The following is an 18308-nucleotide window of genomic DNA, read 5'->3' on the forward strand; positions in this document are numbered from 1 at the left end:
AAGTCAAATTTGGGTGACTTAACTAGCTCCTATAAGGAAAACTTCGGTGTTGGATTTGATATTGGCAAAAGCACGTTCCACCCTATCAAAATCTGATTGGGAAAGAGAATCTAGTAGTAAAACTTAAATTTTATTAATCTTTCTCATAATGATCAATATTCATACATTCTGATTGGAATAGTGTATTCTCCAAGAATATTATGTCCAAGGAAAACTTATTGCTCAGTATTTGTGGTTGGGTGAACTCTTAAGGCTGATGGCACATGCAGATGCAAAAAAAAAAAAAAAGGCATTTTAAATGAAACATGGCATTCTGTTCCACCTATGCTTGGGGTCATGATTGTAATGCTGTCCTTGATATTCTATAATCAACTTCCAACTGGAGCTCAGAAAAACTTACTAAAAGTCTTGTCTCTGTTAGAAAATAAATTTACCTTGTTCGAAGCATGATCTGTTAAGAGTTGCAATGTTTAATGTTGGTTAATAGTTGTGCAGTTTTATTTTTTTGAAAAGAGGCACAATTAAACTATTGACTTTGTTTACTCTGTCACCCTTGATCCCTAGCACTTCTATTCAGATACGAATTCATCAATGTATGCAACATCCTTTGTAATTTAAAATAAAAATTGTGGAGGAAATAATGTCTCAAATTATTGTGTGTGTGGAGTGATAGAGAATGGAATCAGCTCTCTTGAAGTAAGTGCCTTTGGTCTTCTGGTATTTTCAGGAACTTTCCTTTGGAAGTTGAGAGGGAAGAAAAGAACTTGGTTTTTCTTTCTCATGCCAAGAGCTGCCTCTTGAGGCTGCTGGATCAGCGTGGTGGTCCAGCAAGAGAAGCTAGATGGGTCGTCCAACTGGCTTCCTGCAGTCCCTGTGAAAATGGTCTCCAACACCTTTATCCAAAGGGTCTGAGAGCAGCAGAGGGAGGACACAGCACCAGGGGAGGAGTTTGTGGAAAAAGCAAAGGGCCATTGCCCTACCTCTTATTTTGGGGGAACAGAAGGGACCTCGTGTTTCCCCCCCCCCCCTTGCTTATGGCCAGTGTCGCTCTGGGTCTGTCCACCCAGAAACCTCAGGAGGGTATTGGGTGTAAACCTAGAGCTTCTCAGGGGAGAACTCACTCTCTTCAACTCCCTGACAGGAACGGGGGGCCAGGTGGGGTTCGGGCTCTACTCTAAGGGAACAGGGGACAGGATGAGAGGAAACAGCCTCCAGCTGTGCCAGGGGAGGTTCAGAATTTCTTCACTGAAAGGGCTGTCAGGCATTGGAAGGGGCTGCCCAGGGAGGTGGTGGAGTCCCCATCCCTGGAGGTGCTCCAGGAAAGACTGGACGTGGCACTCAGTGCTCCTACCTAGTTGACAAGGTGGGGATCCATCACACGTTGGACTCCATGATCTTGGAGGTCTTTTCCAACCTAAAGGATTCTGTGGTTTTGTGATTCCAAGCCCACTGCAGTCCTGGAGTGACCAATGGTTCTCCCGGGTGTCAGGGGAGATGCTGCTTTGCACCTTTTTTTACCGTGAGTCCAAGGGCCCCCCGTTTGCCCTCAGCCACTAATGAACCACCTTTGCGTGCTTCCCACAGCACTCAGCGGGATATTTCACTGCCCAAAGAACTATAAAATATGCCCCAGCAGCACTGGCGGAACACAATATGTGTTATCTGCAGTGCTGTGTCCAGGTCTGGGCTCCTCAGGACAGCAGGGACATGGAGCTCCCGGAGCGGGTCCAGCAGAGGCTGCGGAGATGATGAAGGGATGGAGCATCTCCCTTACGAGGAAAGGCTGAGGGAGCTGGGGCTGTTCAGCCCTGAGACACTGAGAGGGGACCCCATCAACGTCTGTCAGTGTCTGCAGGGAGGGGTCAGAGGATGGACCAGGCTCTGCTCGGGGGTGCCCAGCAATGGGACAGGAGGCAGCGGGCAGGAACTGATGCCCAGGAAGTTCCACATGAACACGAAAAAGAACTTTCCTTTGCAAGTGGCAGATTGCCCAGAGAGGGTGTGGAGTCTCCCTCACTGGGGACATTCCAGTACCGTTTGGACACAACCCTGTACCACGTGCTCTGGGATGACCCTGCTGGAGAAGGGAGGTGGGACCAGATGGCCCACCCTTCCAACCTGACCCAGTGTGTGATTCTGTGCGACTCTATTATTCACCACGGCCCGTTATTCACCACATCCCCTCTGGAGCGGCTCGTTCCCCGCGGGTCAGCGCTGCCCCTTCCCCGCGGCCCCTCAGCCCCGCCCGCCATGGCCCCCTCAGGACGCGCCTCCCCCGCCGCCCGCAGGGGGCGCCCTCGCGCGGCTCTGCCCGCGCCCCGCCCTCCCCTGCCAAGATGGCGGCCGCCGCCGCGGCGGTGCCGGTGCGGGTCTGTCACCAGGAGATCGTCAAGTTCGACCTGGAGATCAAGGCGGCCGTGCAGGTACTGCCCGCCCGCCCGCCCTGGATCACCCCGGCGCGGCCGCGGGGGGAGCCGGGGAAAGCCGCGCTGACCGCGCCGTTGTGTTCCAGGACATCCGGGACTGCCCGGGACCTCTCAGCGCCCTCACGGAGCTCAACGCCGCCGTGAAGGAGAAGTTCCGACATCTGCGGGGCTGCATCCAGGTGAGGGTCGCCCCGGCTGGGGGGGCTGCTAAGGGGACCAGTGCTCTAGGCCCGTGCCTGCGGCTGCCCGCGAGCTGAGGGGGGTCCGGCCGTGGGTTGACGGGTCCTGGTTTTGGGTTGAGGGGTCCCAGCTGCGGGTTGAGGGGTCCCGGCTCCGGGCTGGGGATCTGCCGGATCAGTCTGCTCTGAATGCGCTCCCTGGCCGAGTTGGGGTGTGCGAGTTGCAGGTGGTTGATGGGGTTTTGGTGTTTGTGGTGTCTGCCGAAGGAGCTGGAGCAGATGGCGAAGGAGCAGGACAAGGAGTCGGAGAAACAGGCCTTGCTGCGGGAGGTGGAGAACCACAAGAAACAAATGCTCAGGTGGGTCGGGCAGCTGGTGCTGTTCCCAAGTGCCCTGTACCCCGAGATAGTCTGACTTCGAAAAAGCATCTCTCAGATTCTGTTTGGCAAATGCAGTTGCTGACAGGATATGTTTTGCTGAATACCGAGAGGTCAGAGCTGGAAAGGATATAACTCTCTCTTCCTTTCCAGACTCCTGTCCTGGCTCCCTAACTCTGGTCTGTCTCTTTGAGCACTTGAGCTCAAAGTAGGTGGCTTGAGAGTCTGTCATTCAACAGCTGGCACGATTTTCTTCTTCTCTTGCTCCGTAAATGATACACTGAGGAGAAGGAATGTTGGAGCAGTATATTGTTACTCGGTGTTGTAATATTGAGAAAGTGAGGAGCTGAGGGAGCTGGGGGGGCTCAGCCTGGAGAAAAGGAGGCTCAGGGGGAAACTTGTCACTCTCTATAACTCCCTGACAGGAGGATGGAGCCAGATGAGGGTCAGGCTCTGCTCCCAGGGAACAAGGGACAGGACAAGAGGAAACAGCCACAAGCTGTGCCAGGGGAGGTACAGGTTTGACATCAGGAAAAATTTCTTCATGCAAAGGGTTGTCAAGCATTGGAAGGGGCTGCCCAGGGAGGTGGTGGAGTCCTCATCCCTGGAGATGTTCAAGGAACAACTGGACTCAGTGCTCTGGTCTGGTTGACAAGGTGGGGATCGGTGATCTCAGAGATCTTTTCCAGCCTAAATGATTCTGTGATTCTCTGAGGGTCCGTGCACGTATCGGGGGTGCCCAGTTACAGTAGTGTTTGCTTTGTGAAAATTGTGCTTGCAAAGTGTTCCCATCACATTACAGCACTTTGTTCTTGTGATTTCAGCAACCAGGCAGCTTGGAGGAAGGCAAACCTGGCCTGCAAAATTGCTATTGACAATTCTGAGAAAGATCAGCTGCTGCAGGGAAGAGACTCCTTAAGACAAAGGTATCAGACTGTCCCACTGTACTCTAAGAATCAAGCAGTGTCTGCTGTATTCACTAGTTTTAAATGGAAGTGACATAAAGTTACTTAAGTATATCTGGAACGTGGCTTTTCTTTTATGAGTGTATTTTCCTTTTGTGGAGATTTGAACTGTTAAGGATTGTGATAATTTCAGGTTTTCTTGGCACTGGCATCTCTAAGCAGAAAAGGGGGTAAGTTAGCCTTTATAGTTTTTCTTACTATCTTTTACATTAATTCCAGTCAAGATTCTAAACAAGTAATAGATCATTATCCAAGCTGTTTTCACGTGCAGACCTGGATCCAAGCGTATGTAAGTTGTGTATTGAAAGCAACAAATGGGATACCTAAGCTAATAAAGCTGTAGTTTATTTGAGTACTTCCATAGCAGCTCTAAGTTACACAGTCCTGGATGAGTAAGTAGTGAAATACAGGCCCATGATTCTTTAATATTTTGTGATTCTTTTTTTTATTGTTTAGTGAAGATAATCTGAGTTTCTTATGGAGTGAAAACAAACTCTGTCTTTTGTACACTGGCAGAGATGTTTGGTGCCAAGCTTTGTTCTAGGCTCCCTGGCAGCAGCATTTTACCAAAGTACCCAAAGAAATAATTTTATCCCTTCCTGCCTTACTTTTTCCCTTTCCTTTTCAGGAAGACTACAAAGGAAAGCCTGGCAGAGAGTGCAAGTAACATCACAGAGAGTCTGATGAGCATCAGTAGGATGATGTCACAGCAAGTGCAGCAGAGCGAGGAGACCGTGCAGACCTTAGGTACAGGTGGAGTTTGGGCATGGATTGGGTGGTGGAAGCACCTTTTGCCAGTTCTGTCAGGAGAGGGAGAGGCAGACCAGCAAATGTGCAGCAGAGTGGAAAACTGCTTTGCTGTAGGAGAACATGGTACTATGATAATTAAAGGCTGTCCAGCAGAACTTCTGTAGCAGTTGGACATAAACAGGAAATAATAATGTACTTTGTGTGGAGCTGTTTGTTGGAGTTTCTGTTTCATAATTAAGAAAAGGAAAAGGGGTCACAATAAGGAGCTTTTGTTTTAGTTTCACATAAATGCAGTTGTAAAAGCAGTGTGAGCTCACACAGCGCCAAGAGCATGTTTGATGTTATTCTGTGCCACTGTCCTGGCATGGATTTGGTAATGGCAGAGAAAATAAAAGCGTGGGTACAAGTCCATACACAAAGGAAGGAGTCTGGCTGGAAGGCTGTTTCCACCCAGGCTCCAGCTGGGATGACTGAGAGACGAGGAGATCAAGTGACTTGAACCCGAGGTCACTTGCTCTGTCAGCAGTGCATCAGGGACTGTGAAACCAAGATTTCACCCAGTTCTTTGGCTTAGACTCCTAAACCAATAAATCAAGTGACCTGTCAGAACTGGTGATTCATGAAGCATTTAGAAGTTGAGTCTGTGCTGCCCGGGCCTCTTCCCTAGCTGTGCTTTTGGGCAGAAGGGAGAACAGTTTAAAGATGAGGATAAATAACACAATTTTGCCCTCCTTGCTTTCTGCCCTGTCTGAGGGTGGCAGCTGGGCACATTTTGTTCCTGCAGAAGCAGCATGTTCCTTCTCCAATTAAAAAGACAGCTTGGCTGACACTTTTTCACCCTGTGTCAGACTGAACAGCACTTGGAGTTCATCAAAGGAAAAACTATCAAAGGTCATTTTCAAAACCCAGCTGCAAATTCTGAGTTAGCAGTTAGAATTCCTTTTTTTCTGAGCAAGTCCTTCCATAGGATGCAATGAATGTTTGAGGCTGTGGAGCAGGGAGGCTCTGCTTTGTCATTAACTCTGGGAAACAAGTTTTCTGTTTTCACTTGGATCAAAATACGTCTTGAAATGAGATGTGATGGGACAAAATGTTTTGTGAAATACTGCAGACTTTATTTCTACTCTGCTTGTTTCTGTGAACTAGACAAATGTTGGATTTGACCTTTCTGTAAGCAATCAGGGCAGTGTAGAGTGGTGCACCTTTCACTGTCCTGTAGGCTGTGCATTCTGTAGTGGAGGAAAAAGGGAATTCCAGGGCTTTTGCTTTCATTGAGTAATTTGAAAGGAGGAAGGCTGAGGAGTTCAGGGCATTTGTTTGCTTGTTTGTTTTCTCACAGGGAAAGAGAAGTTGAGACTAATCGACACACTTTTTCTAGTTGACTCTTCTCATTTTTATTAGGCAAAAAAATATTAAGTTTGTCAAAAATGGCTATTAAGATCATTATCATCCTATTAAAAATCTCTTGCTGCTGCATGCTGCTTTCTCACTTTCTGCAAACCCACCTAAATCACACTGTTCTACTGCCCTGGCTTGGGGGAACAATTTCAGTTGTGCAATTAATATTGCCCTGTCCTGCTGCTGCCAGAACTGCTGCTGATTGTGCCGGTGATTTCTCTCTCTTCAGTTGGTGGTTATTTTACACCATTCTTATTTCACTCTGCATCCATCAAAGTCTCAGCACTGACTGAAAAACACAAACTAGATTTGACCTGGTAACCTAAAAACTAAAAATTCAGGAACTTTAGTAGGTCTTGAAGCTTTTCAGTGCTGTTGTTTTGCTTTGCCTTCTTCTTTAGCACCGCTGAGTTGTGACAACTTCCATGAGAACAGTCCACGTGTGTCTCACCCACAAGCGAGTGTGACCCAGCACAGGATCTCTCGGCCACTCTCTGTATTGCCAAACATCTCATCCTTACATACTTTGCCTTGTATTCTTGAACTGGCTGATTTTATTTTTTTTTTTTCCCCCCTTAATTTCAGCCAATTCTTCAAGAACCATCCTGGAAGCGAATGAGGAGTTCAAGTCCATGTCTGGGACGATTCAGCTGGGGCGGAAGCTCATCACCAAGTACAACCGCAGGGAGCTGACAGACAAGCTGCTCATCTTCCTGGCCCTCGCCCTGTTCCTGGCCACAGTGCTCTATATCTTGAAGAAAAGACTCTTTCCATTTTTGTAAAATTCCAACACTAAGCTGAACTATTAAAAACAAAAAAGAGAATCAGAAAAAGGTGGTCGATAATGGTGGGGCTTTTAAATGAACTAATAAAGGGATGCTGCAATAGCTGGAGGAGTGTTAGAGCAGGCAGGGCTTTGTGCTGTCCCCGTGGAGCTTGTGACCTGCCTTGGAAGAGCTTAAAGGAGCAGGATTTGGGAAGAAACAGGTGGATCCTGGTGTGGAAAAGAAGAAATGCCGATTTGCCGGTAGATTTGGGGGAATCAAACACCTGAGGAACTGGTCACTCAAAGGTGCCAGTCTGAGCTTCAAACCTTTCATTGTTTTTTGCCTTGAAATTAACTTTTGTCCTTGGCTTGGACTGGAAACTGCTCTGGCATCTGTGTGTAAGGTGCTGAGAGTAAGAGGAAGGATGGAAGAGAGAAATTCACATACATTCCACTAATAAATATTTATTGTATTCATGTAAACAGAGTTTTGTTTAAAAACAAAGTCTAATGTGTTGAAAGAGCCTTCCAGTGTAAAAATTCATATTATTTAACAGCAGTGGTTGTTCATAGATTGTTTTTCCTGGGAGCATAACACATGTGCAGCCTGGCTCTGCTCCTCTGGCAAAGCAAAAATGGGAACCCCATTTGTTACTATTAATTCACACAATATATTTGAGAATTACATTGCCAATCTGTTGAAATCAGAAGCCTTTTTGTTCCTTTTCATTATGAATATTCACTAAATGCTTTATATTTGCAAAATGCTGCCAAGTTGTACATTTGGAAGTTGGGTTTTTTGTTGAGACAGGTGATCTCTTCTCAGTAAAATCTTTACCTTCCTTATCTCTTTTGCTTTAGTAATGTGAGTTTATTTGAATTAACAACATAAATGCCAACCACCACACTTCAGGTAGTACCTTGAGGTACCAAAACCTGCACTGCAATGTTCTTAAAGTTGATGTTTCATTGTTTCTTCAGAGCTGGCTGGTAAAGCTGACATTCTGTTTAGGAAATTCTCACAAAATGGTTAAATACTGCCTTAATTTAGTAATAAGAAGTAACTTTTTTAAAAGGGAGTGCTACATCTATCCTAATAAATAATACATCAAGCCAATTGCAGTATGTAAGTTTGTGTGAAATTTGAGGCTTGGTCACCTCTGTAGTCAGTTCTCAATGGGACATTTAGAAGGGAGGTGACCAGTTGATGATCTTGTCATTGTAACTCATTCACCAGATCTCAGTGCAGTGCTGGTTTATGCAACTTTGGAGCAGTCAGTAAAATTCTCTTTACAGGGACTTGCTGCTCCTTGGCCAGATGTAGCAGTGTGGCTTTATTTTGTTCAGTCAGCTTGAAAACAGTCTCATCCTTCTGAAGTATTGTGGTCAAACACTCTCTGCCTCTGGACATAGATCAGCCTTAAAAAAAAGCAGCAGATTTCTCACAACGCTGAGAACTTCAGTAAAGGTTGTTTTTAAAGGGGTGGTATTTTGGGGTGGGGGTTGTAATGTAGAGTTTGGGGGAAAAGAAAACATCTGTTGCTGAGTGTCTTGGTTTTTGCTCGGTTGTCATCTTGATACTGAAATAGAACCTTTCAGACCTTGACCTGCTGGAACAGTCTGAAGGCAAAAAAAAAAGCTTATGACATTTGCTTTCTGTTGCATCTGGATTTAATTTAAAAAAATAATCCAGCCCTTTTGTAAACATACCTACCTATATAAACTGACTCAATTTACAGTCCTGAGAGACAAGAGAATTAGTGAAAAAATATTGACAGCTAGATCTTTTGGAAGAGGGGAAGAGTAGAAATAACTCTCCACTGCCCTGGATGCAACAGCTTGGTCTGCAGTACTTGAATCGTTTCCTTCCATAGGCAGCCAGAAATCATGCAGGCTCCTGATGGGCCACAGACCTGGAAGGAAAGAATCAGTGGAGACATCAAGATAAATGTTACTTTCTCTTCAGGGTAAGAAGGGTGGTTTGGTGAAGCACCACCTCTGCTATGGGGGGTGAACCAAATCAAATGGTTGCTCAAGAGACACCTGGGACTGGAGCAGAGCCAGAGCTGGTGGGAGTGCCCTGGATCCCTCCTGGCCCGGTGAGATCCCCAATCAGCCCTAATAGCCCACAGCTGGGGGTGGCTGTGCCCAAAGGTCCTCCCTCCACACTGCAGTGCGGTGTCTGCCTTGCTCCTCACCCACAGACCTTGCTCCTGGCCTGAAGGTAGGACTTTATATCTTATTTTTTTAATAAGTGAGCGGGAACAGCACTGGGGGAAGAAGAGGTTGTTGTGCCTTTTGTTTTTGCTGTCTCATCCAGGGAGTGTGGAAAGTTGTGCCTGTGCAGTTTTTCTGTGTCTGCAGAAGGGTTTATATTTGCACACAGGATGGTGTGTCTTGGGGTCTTGCTGCGGTGTGCCCGAGGTTGTGTTGGGAAGGGTAAAAAATGGCATCACACTGGTTTTTCTGAAAGAGTAGCATTTTCTTAGGTGCTTTACCTTTCAAGTCTGCCCTGAAAAGTGCAGCAGAGCCATCAGGGAGGGTGAGAAGGGGATGGCCTCTGTTCCCTCTGCACTTTTGGGCTTGGGCATGACTCGGGGACCAAGGGTTGGAATCCTTCTGAGACCACAGACTCCAGGAGTGCAGAAGCAGCAAGTGTTTGGGAAGAAAGAAAGAAAGAGAGCTCTGGAGAAATGTTCAGGACTGTGCTGGAGGGTTCATACACAGGTGAAAGCAAGCAGGACTGCTCTTGTTACTCACTGGGCCATCCCTCCCCAGAAGGCAGCAGGTATCAGATGTGGTTGCTGCAAGCAGATGGTGGAATTTACTGTCACAAAACAGTTGCAGTAAAAATCTTTTTCCTTTGAAGAATAACACTCCTTTAAAAGAAGGAGTAAGGAATCACTCTGAGTTTAAAAAGGGGCTGAAATCTTGCTGTGGAGTTCAGGGGCTGAGACAGGCAGCTGGCAGCAATCAAGCAGCTGTGGGTTAATGAACTCATCAGCTGAGTGGTGATTCATTAGTTGTGTCCTCCAGGCAAAGGGGGCTGAAGCCATTTAAAGGACTGTGGGTGTTTGGCTGTGCAGCTGCAGCCACTTGGGAGTGAGCGTGAGGCGGCTCTGATGCCTTAGTGGATTCAGAGGTTTAGAGCTTGCAGGTTTGTGGAGTCTATATCAGGTCCTGCCTGTGGAGTCTGACCCACTCCACTGAGAGCAGTTTGCTTTTTCTGAGCACGGGTGGAAAAAGGGAAAATGTCTGGAAGTTGACTGTGGATGTATCAGGAGCCAGATGGTGCTGTTGGATATCTATCTGTGTTGCCAGCACGTGGTTACTGGGCTGTGGATGCAGATACAATCCTGGTCTTAGTTCCCACATGGCCATGGTGAAAAGCCTGTGGACAGGAGCAGGTGCCTGCCAGGTATCCAGTACATCCCTGAAATCTGCAGCATGAAGGTCACTTCCTAAGCATTTAGTTAGATGTATGTTTCCAAGGAAAGTCACTTTTTAGTGACTTGCAATAGAACATAGACCTGAAGAAAAGAATTGGAAATAGTTTTAACATGGGTGTAACTGTGCTGAAAAGACTGATTTGATTTGACTTATAATTATTTTATTTTTTATTACGGTGTCCGGAAATACAGAAGTATTACAGGATAACTGTGGGAGAATAAATGAAGAGTCTAATATTATTTATTCCCCCTCCTGTGAGAATTGAGGAGAAATTAAGTTTGTATCTAAAGTTGTGCTTTTGAAACGCTTTCCACATAACTGGCTTTACCAAGATGGAAAGGTGAATTCATAGCTTGGAAGTTTCTAAAAATGTCTCTGCCAAATGTGCATGGCTGCTATCACAGGCCGAGTGGCCCAGAGCAAGCCAGGCTGGAATCTTTGGGGGCTGAGAATATCCAGAGGGCACATGCATACTTGTCTGCAAATACGTGGGGCTCTTCTCTGGAAAGGGGGTGCAGAAATCAGCTTTGCCTTCCTGTTTGCAATGGAATGATTCTCCCAGAAGAGAAATCTTAAGCTGAATCCAGGGGCTCTTTCATCATCCTGCTACTATGGAAAGCTGTTTGTGGCCTGGCTTAGTGCAGTTGATCTTGGACTTGTTCAGGCTGAGGCTGTTACACTGAATAAATAAAACTTTGTTGCTTGCTTATATACAATGGTACAAACATTGTCTAGGCTGCTCTGTGCCACAGGGTAAATGACAGTCCCGCCGAGCTGAGGTTTGGTTTTGTCACAGGAACATGTGATGGAGACTTTGTGCTGATTTCTTCAGGTGACACATTGAGAGAGATGCTCTGGCTGTGGTGGAGCACTGTAACTAAGCCTTCAACACTTGATCCTCTTCCATGTAAAGAGAGAGCTGCAGTCTGAGGAAGGGACTGGGTTCTTCATTTAATTTGTTTTAGGACCTGGCCCTTTGTGTGGTGTCCACTGAGATCTTAAGCTAGCAGAGATGTGGCACATGTGATTAATTTTCAAGTCCTTTACTGTCTGTAATTATTCAGGCTTCTGTGAAGCCACTGAAAAACTTTGCCTAGTTGTGCCTCTGTGTGTCCATGTAAATGCACTTGGTTCAGTGCAGCGAAACCAGCACGGATCACCCAGGTAAGGCCCCTCCTCTGTGCTGTGGGCCGGGGCTGCTGCTCCCATCAGTGTGAGCAATGTGTGGAATAAACTCCAAGCGTTTGGCACCATGTGATCATGAAAAGTATCAAATTCTGCGCAAGCAGATATATGGTCTTCACAGTAGCAAACCTGAAAAAGCATATTTTAATTTTATTTGGCTCTGGTTTGGGATTTTCTTTCGATGTTGTGATTTTAAGCCTTTTGTGTAAGTGGCAAGTGCTTAAATCATAACCCTGGAGAATTTGCAATTGCCCATTTCCCTCTGCCTGGCTACATCCTCACCCACTGGCTATTCCCACTTACTTCAGGGGAGCAGGAGGGTTCCAGCCTTTCTTGGGTTCATCTGGTGTTGAAGAAAATGTTGTGGTTCCAGTGTGGACCTTGGTTACTACTGCAAAGCCAGAGCTAATCGTGGCAACGTGTCTGCCTCCAAGTGGTGTGCCTTGGGCACCAAAATGCTGAGTGAATCGTGAGGCTCCTGGAAAGTCATTAAAAATACTTGTGTTGGAGTTGAGAAGCAAATCTGGTGAAGGTCTCCCTGGGGTGCTGTGACATCTTGCCATACCTTAGACCACCACAGCCTTTTGCTTCCACTTGGGCTTCCTTTTATTTTTATCCCCACAACGTGAGGCCGATCAGATGTTATCGCTCCTGACCTTTGTCTCCTGCTGCAACATCAGAGCTGACTCCCGTATCCCACTTATCTGTGGCTCCTACAGCCTGCCAGGCGGGGTGGGGGCTGTGCCGTGGTGCTGTGGGATGCTTTGCCCTGCGCTTGGTGTCGGTGGCTGCATGAAAGGAAAATGCCACTCGGCTGCTCCGAGCCTGGCCCGGTGATAATGCTGCGTGTGTCCCTCCGGGCCCGCGATAAGCGCCCAAAGGGCAGGCAGGGAGAATGTCTCTGCTGGGATCAGCACACACCAGGCCCTATAGATAGAACCACATATATATAGAACAACATGAAAGCTTTTTGCTTTCTTCTTTTCAACAGCATGATGGCTGAGTGTCCCATCCAGGGACGCTTTCGGGCCTGACCCCGCCGGGGCTCTGGTCTCGTTGTACGGGCGAGTTCTTCAGTTTGTGTCGTCCCAGGGGGGCTGGAGATTTGAAATCAAAACCCACACGGGCTGCAAAGCGATGTTCTGTAGTCCTGATAAAGGCACTAAGACCGGGGAGGGCTGGGTTGGTTTGCCTTTATCTTCAAAATAGACAGCAGGACAAAATTTTCCTGTTTGGGTTATTGGCTTTTCGTAGGTGTCACCGAACAGTTATTGCTGCTGCTGATGGGAGATAACTCTGTCAGTGGCATCTGGGTGCTGACATTAAGGCCAGCCAGCCTGAAATGAAGATAAGATTTTGCTATATTGAGTAAGTCTATTGATCCGGTCGGCCTCCTGTCCTGTGTCTGATAATAACTTGATGTTTCCAAGAGAAGCAAGCCTTCCCCTGTCCTCTATATTGATATATGTCTATATAAATGATCTGTTATATGTATATCAATGCTGTGTATTTTGGATTAAATAATGAATTCCTTTCTGAGCGATGTTCTTCAAAGCGTGTTGCTTTTCCTTCTTTTCATTTGGGCATAAAGTTGCAAGTGCTACTAAGAATGATAACGTTATTCCTGTTTGTTTTTATGTCAGAGATGAGACTTGAAAATAACTGAAATTTGCAAATAGTTTAATGCCAGGGAGTCCTGTCTTTTACTGGCTGATTTGTGCCAGTAATCTGCTTATTCAAAATCAACCAGCCAAAAATAGGAGAGAAATAAAAAATTTAAAAAAACACACCAAACTCCACAAGCACACAAACAATTTCCTTATCTTCAGATTTGTTTAAAATACTTTTGTCTTTGGTAATTGCAGGCTTTGACCCAAACTTGCTTCCTGATCTTTCACAGACTTAATGGTAAACAATTTTGTAGACAACAAATTGAGTAATATTCATGGTGAAAGACAGCAAGCAGGAATTTGAATTCTCATTACTGCAAGTTAATTTTTATGAAGTTGTGTGTGGATATTTAGGTTTGCAGCTTTCAGCAAGAGTTTCTGGTCTTATCACCTTGTCAAAAAGACATGTCTGTTAGAGGATTCCCGAAAAGATAGACAGGAATTGCCAGTTAGGAAAGAGTAACTCCTGGAACAACAAGCAATAAATATAGAACAAAAATAAACTTTCATGTTCAGTACTAAACTGTAGATGAAAACTTTGTTTCTGCCTCTGCAAGAGGGGAATGGCAGCAGAGCTATTTTTGTGGATTAAAGCCAAAAGATAGTGGCAGTTCTTTCTGCACTCACCCAGGGCACTGGATTTAGTGTCTGTAGTAATAACCACACATGTATTGTTAATTCACATATCTCAGTCTTATTCCTGTGAGGTTCCTTGTCCGTGACCCCCCGGGAGGAGATGTTCCTGTGGGTGCACAGAGCTGAGGGGTCCCTCGCATGGTCTGGGCTCAGCAGCTCCTCTCTGAACGTGTTCATCAGCCCCAGACACTACTGGTGACAAATGACATTTTCTTTGCCTTTGTCCTCGGGGGCGTAAGATGTGACGTTTACATCCAAGATCAATTATTTTTAACTGAAGAGTGATAGCCCCGCGTCTAAATTATCTCAGGGCTTAATTCACATCAGTTAAAGCTTTTCAAAGGCTTATTAAAATTCCTTAAGTGTGTCCAACTTATCAGCAGTTGAGTGTCAATGGCATTATACAAATGTTGCTATTGGAAATAACTGTTAAGTATTGTTTGACTGTATTATTCTCATATATATATATATATAATGCCTGTGACTATTAATACTACTTAGTACTTACATGACTCCTTTCATCTGGTGATCATAAGGCATTGCCCAGGGAAGCAAGGACTGTTCTCCCCTTTCTAAATATGGGAAAATTATCTTGTCTAGCAGCTGTGTCTCATACTTAGATTTAACATCTTCCACTGAATCCTGCCAGGCTCGGCTCTTGGTCTGACCTGTCGGTTTTTAACTTCATTTAATTGTGCTGCTGCAGGACCTAAACCTTGACTTGTGTGGGCAAACACAGGGCAATAGTGCTGCTCCTTTGCCAAGAAATTTGTGATGCTGGAAAAAGTATGGATCAATGTATAGATCAATATAGACTGGCAGATTTGTGACAGGGAGGAGGTGATATTGAGCTGCCCCAAGTCAGTTAAGCACTCCCTGTTATGGAGCAAAGGAAAGTTTGAGAGGAACATGGAAGGGTTTTTGGAGGGGAGGAGATTCTGTTACTCTTTCTGATGAGTGTCCCCATGCTGGCAGGAAATCTGGGAAAATCTGAGCACAGAGCTGGCATTAACATTTGGTGCTGTGAGGGAGGATGAAAAGGGCAGGGACAGTCTCTGAAGGGCTGTGAATGCCACCAGTTCCATGTTCCTGTGCTAATCCCTGGCAGTGGTGTGAGGTAGGAAAAATCCTGGTGGTTGCATAAAGGTGCTGCCTGTCCTGGCATCTGCTACAGCTGCAGGAGGCTGGGATGGGATTTTTGATGTGCTTGTGTGTATGAATATCCAGTCAGAAATACTTGGGATTAATTTGCAAGTGTTTTTTGTGGTTTTTTCCTTCTTTCTTTTTCCCTCCCTGCAATTTTAATGTACAGTTCCTACCCATTTCAGGCAGCGGTGGAGGTTTAGATTTTATACACATTTGTACTTAACTCCACACCGAGGTTCTGTCTGGAGAAGCATTTTGAGGAACTGATCATTTGTTCCAGAAACCACTAGGTAGCACTGTGAAATAAAGTTCTGCACCACGTTCTGCTTCCCTGCTCTGCTGGCCCCTGCAGAACAAAGACCTGCTAATTCTGGCATGGTTGGGCTCAGTATGGACAAAGGCAGCAAAGATGGGATTAAAACTCAAAACTTTCTCCAGTATTGGGTTCACAGTCAGGCATGGGAGAAATGAAGCTCTGTTAGGAGAGGTTTAGGCTGGATGTTAGGAAAAAGTTCTTCACCCAGAGTGCTCAACCATTCAGTGGGTGAAGAACCTTTCCCTAATAGCCAACTGAAACCTTCCCTGGCACAGCTTCATATCATTCCCTTGGGTCCTGTCACTGATTACCAGATAGAAGAGATCAGTGCCTTGCATTGTCTTGATTTAATATGTTAAAGGGTTATTCTTCCAGAAAAGTGGAGTCAGGTAAAAATTTGGGTTTGATTATTAACTTGTTTTTATGAAAATTAGTTTAGTTTTTGGTTTATTAATCCCCAAAATTACTCAAAATAGGTAACTCACCAGTTGCATTTTTAAACTTTTGAGCTTCAACAAGTTAGTCAGTTATCTTGCTGCATTTTAACTCAACCCCATATAGTCACTGTGCAATATCCCAGCTGTGGATCTGTTTGTGCCCGTTTCTATTTCAATTTCAACTGCAACGTGTGTGCCTGCAGCAGCACCATATCACTGCTTTTTAAAATTAGCCCTCGCTCTGGCTGCCACAGGGAGAGGATACATGATAAAGGGATTGAGCATCACGCTCTGCCAGAGCTGCTGGGCTTAAATCGTCGAGTTACAGGAACCCCGAGCTGCTGCTGGAAAGAGCCCCTGGCTCTGGGGGTCACGGGGTGCACACTGGTCACTGTCAAATGCTTTGGAGAACTGCAGCATCAGCGTTGGCTGAGGAGCTGGGAATTCAGATGAGGAGATTCTTTTTATATGTCTACTGTGGCTGTACCTGATGCAATGGTTTTTCTACCTGCAAAATTCCATAATTGGACTAGATGGTCACTGTAGGTCCCTTCCAACTGAGTTATTCTAGCCTAAAATGATTCTAGAAGGACGTGGAACTGCTGGAGCAAGTGCAGAGGCCACAAGGTTGATAAGGGGACTAGAGTACCTTCCCTATGAAGACAGGCTGAGAGGCCTGGGGCTGTTGAACTGGAGAAGAGAAGGTTGTGGCGAGACCTCACAGCCCCTTCCAGTGTCTGAAGTGGCTACAAGGAAGCTGTAGAGGCACTGCTCATCAGGGACTGTAGTGACAGAACAGGGGGGAATGGCTTCAAACTGAAAGAGGGGAAATTCAGGATGGATGTATAGAAGAAATTCTTCCCTGTGAGGGTGGTGAGGCCCTGACACAGGTTACTCAGAGAAGCTGTGGCTGTCCCATCCCTGGAAGTGTCCAAGGCCAGGTTGGATGGGGCTTGGAGCAACCTGGGATAGTGGAAGGTGTCCCTGCCCATGGCAGGGGGTAGAACTGGATGATCTTTAAGGTCCCTTCCAACCCAAACCATTCTGTGATTCTGTTCACAAAAGCACTTTTTGAGCTGAGTATAATTCACAACTGTCAGGGAAATGCATGGAAAGTGCTGACCAAAAAGGGCAACTAAAGGCTGTCTCCTGTCTTGTACAAGCCAAAGACATCCCAACTTGAGCTGAAACAAATATGCTTATTTTGCCCTGACAAAAGCCTGAATTGCTTGATGTTTTCACCTTTTTATAGGTTTGGCCACCCTGGCTTAGAGCAAAATAACATTGTGGCATCACCTGTTACCCTTATGGTGTCTGTTAACACTTGCTGGGCGGATGCTTTTCTTTATCTGGTTACTTCTGCAACATCTGCAAGCAAGTTATGTGGTATTTTCATCCCCCTGAGGATTTATGGTGACCTCTCAGGGACCTCAATCATTGGATCAATACACTTCTAACACCTGTAGATCAACATAAACTTGACCCTTGGTCTTGACTAATCTATCACCACAGTGGCCTTTCTGTAAAGCCTCTCCATGGCAGGGAGGGGGTTTGGGCTGGACAGAAACAGCAATGGTGGCACAGTAGAGCCCCCTCCATCCCAGGGTCAAAAGTCAAAAAGATAAAGGAGTGGAGTGCTGGTATAATAAGGGGGGAGCTGCTCCAGGAAGGTCCCTCCAGGTGTTTGGGGTACAGGCAGGTCCCCAGGACCAACAGCTCTCCTTGTGGGTGATGCTGGTGCAGGGGAAGCTCCATGGTGGTTAAAGTGCTGTTGCCTCCTCCAGGGTTTGTGATAAGGTGAGATCTGCTGCTTTAAAAAGCTGCTGCTTGTGCCCATCCTATCTTTAGCTCAGGGCAGTGGAAAGCGTTTTCTCTTTTGAAAAGTCAGTTCTGTATTTTCACAGATCGCTTTTTATTTAATTTTTCCCCAAAGTTTTTCCACAAAATACCATTGGCTAAAAAAAAAAATTCCCAAGTCATCTGTTCTGTATTTAAGGAAAAAACAGGAATACAGAGCAAAGTCTTGAGGCCCACATTGTTTTTCTCAACTGATTTTGAACTTCTATTTATTTTCATTCTCCTCAGAAGGTGGGTGGGATGCTGCTTATCTTGGTTGATAAAACAGGAATTATCTCAAAGAAGACTTTTCATTTGAAAGCATCTGGTTAAGGAATTTTGAAGAGGATGGTGCTCTCCAACTGGCACACATCAAAGTCTGAAAAAATTGTGCGATGTTATTTCATCTTAAAAATAACAAGATGGTCTAAGAGGAAACTAATTGCTTAAATGGCCTTTCCAGTCCCAGACACCTGTACTTCAGTCCAGACTTGACTCCTGTCTTTTACATGTCACTCCTGTCTTTTACATTGGCTTCTGGGTGAAAGGACCAAATAGAGCTAAGGAATCCCAATGTCTTGATTTCACATGGAGTTGGGAACAGATGCACAAAGGAAAGGAATCTTTCTGGAAAATTAAAGGGATGGTCATCTGGGAGGCAGAGGGAAGAGGAGAAAACAGTCAGGAGACATTCCTTCTGCTCTGCAGTTAGTCTCTGTCATTGAAGACAGAGGGCCAAGGTGGCTTTCCTGGAAAACAGTCTTTAAACCA

At 45.8% G+C, this 18308-nt stretch overlaps 1 protein-coding gene across 1 annotated transcript; it reads left to right on the plus strand.

The window, feature by feature from the left end:
* The first annotated feature begins 2313 nt into the window (after window positions 1–2313).
* On the plus strand, window positions 2314–6921 carry BNIP1 (BCL2 interacting protein 1). Its single transcript, XM_032703265.1, has 6 exons — window positions 2314–2423; window positions 2513–2605; window positions 2873–2964; window positions 3807–3908; window positions 4576–4694; window positions 6681–6921. Exons 1-6 carry the CDS (start codon window positions 2337–2339, stop codon window positions 6875–6877), a joined length of 690 nt encoding a protein of 229 aa, XP_032559156.1. The 5' UTR covers window positions 2314–2336; the 3' UTR covers window positions 6878–6921.
* The last annotated feature ends 11387 nt before the right edge of the window (window positions 6922–18308 follow it).

This window comes from Chiroxiphia lanceolata, chromosome 15 (assembly GCF_009829145.1).
Source record: "Chiroxiphia lanceolata isolate bChiLan1 chromosome 15, bChiLan1.pri, whole genome shotgun sequence".
Classification (NCBI taxonomy): domain Eukaryota; kingdom Metazoa; phylum Chordata; class Aves; order Passeriformes; family Pipridae; genus Chiroxiphia; species Chiroxiphia lanceolata.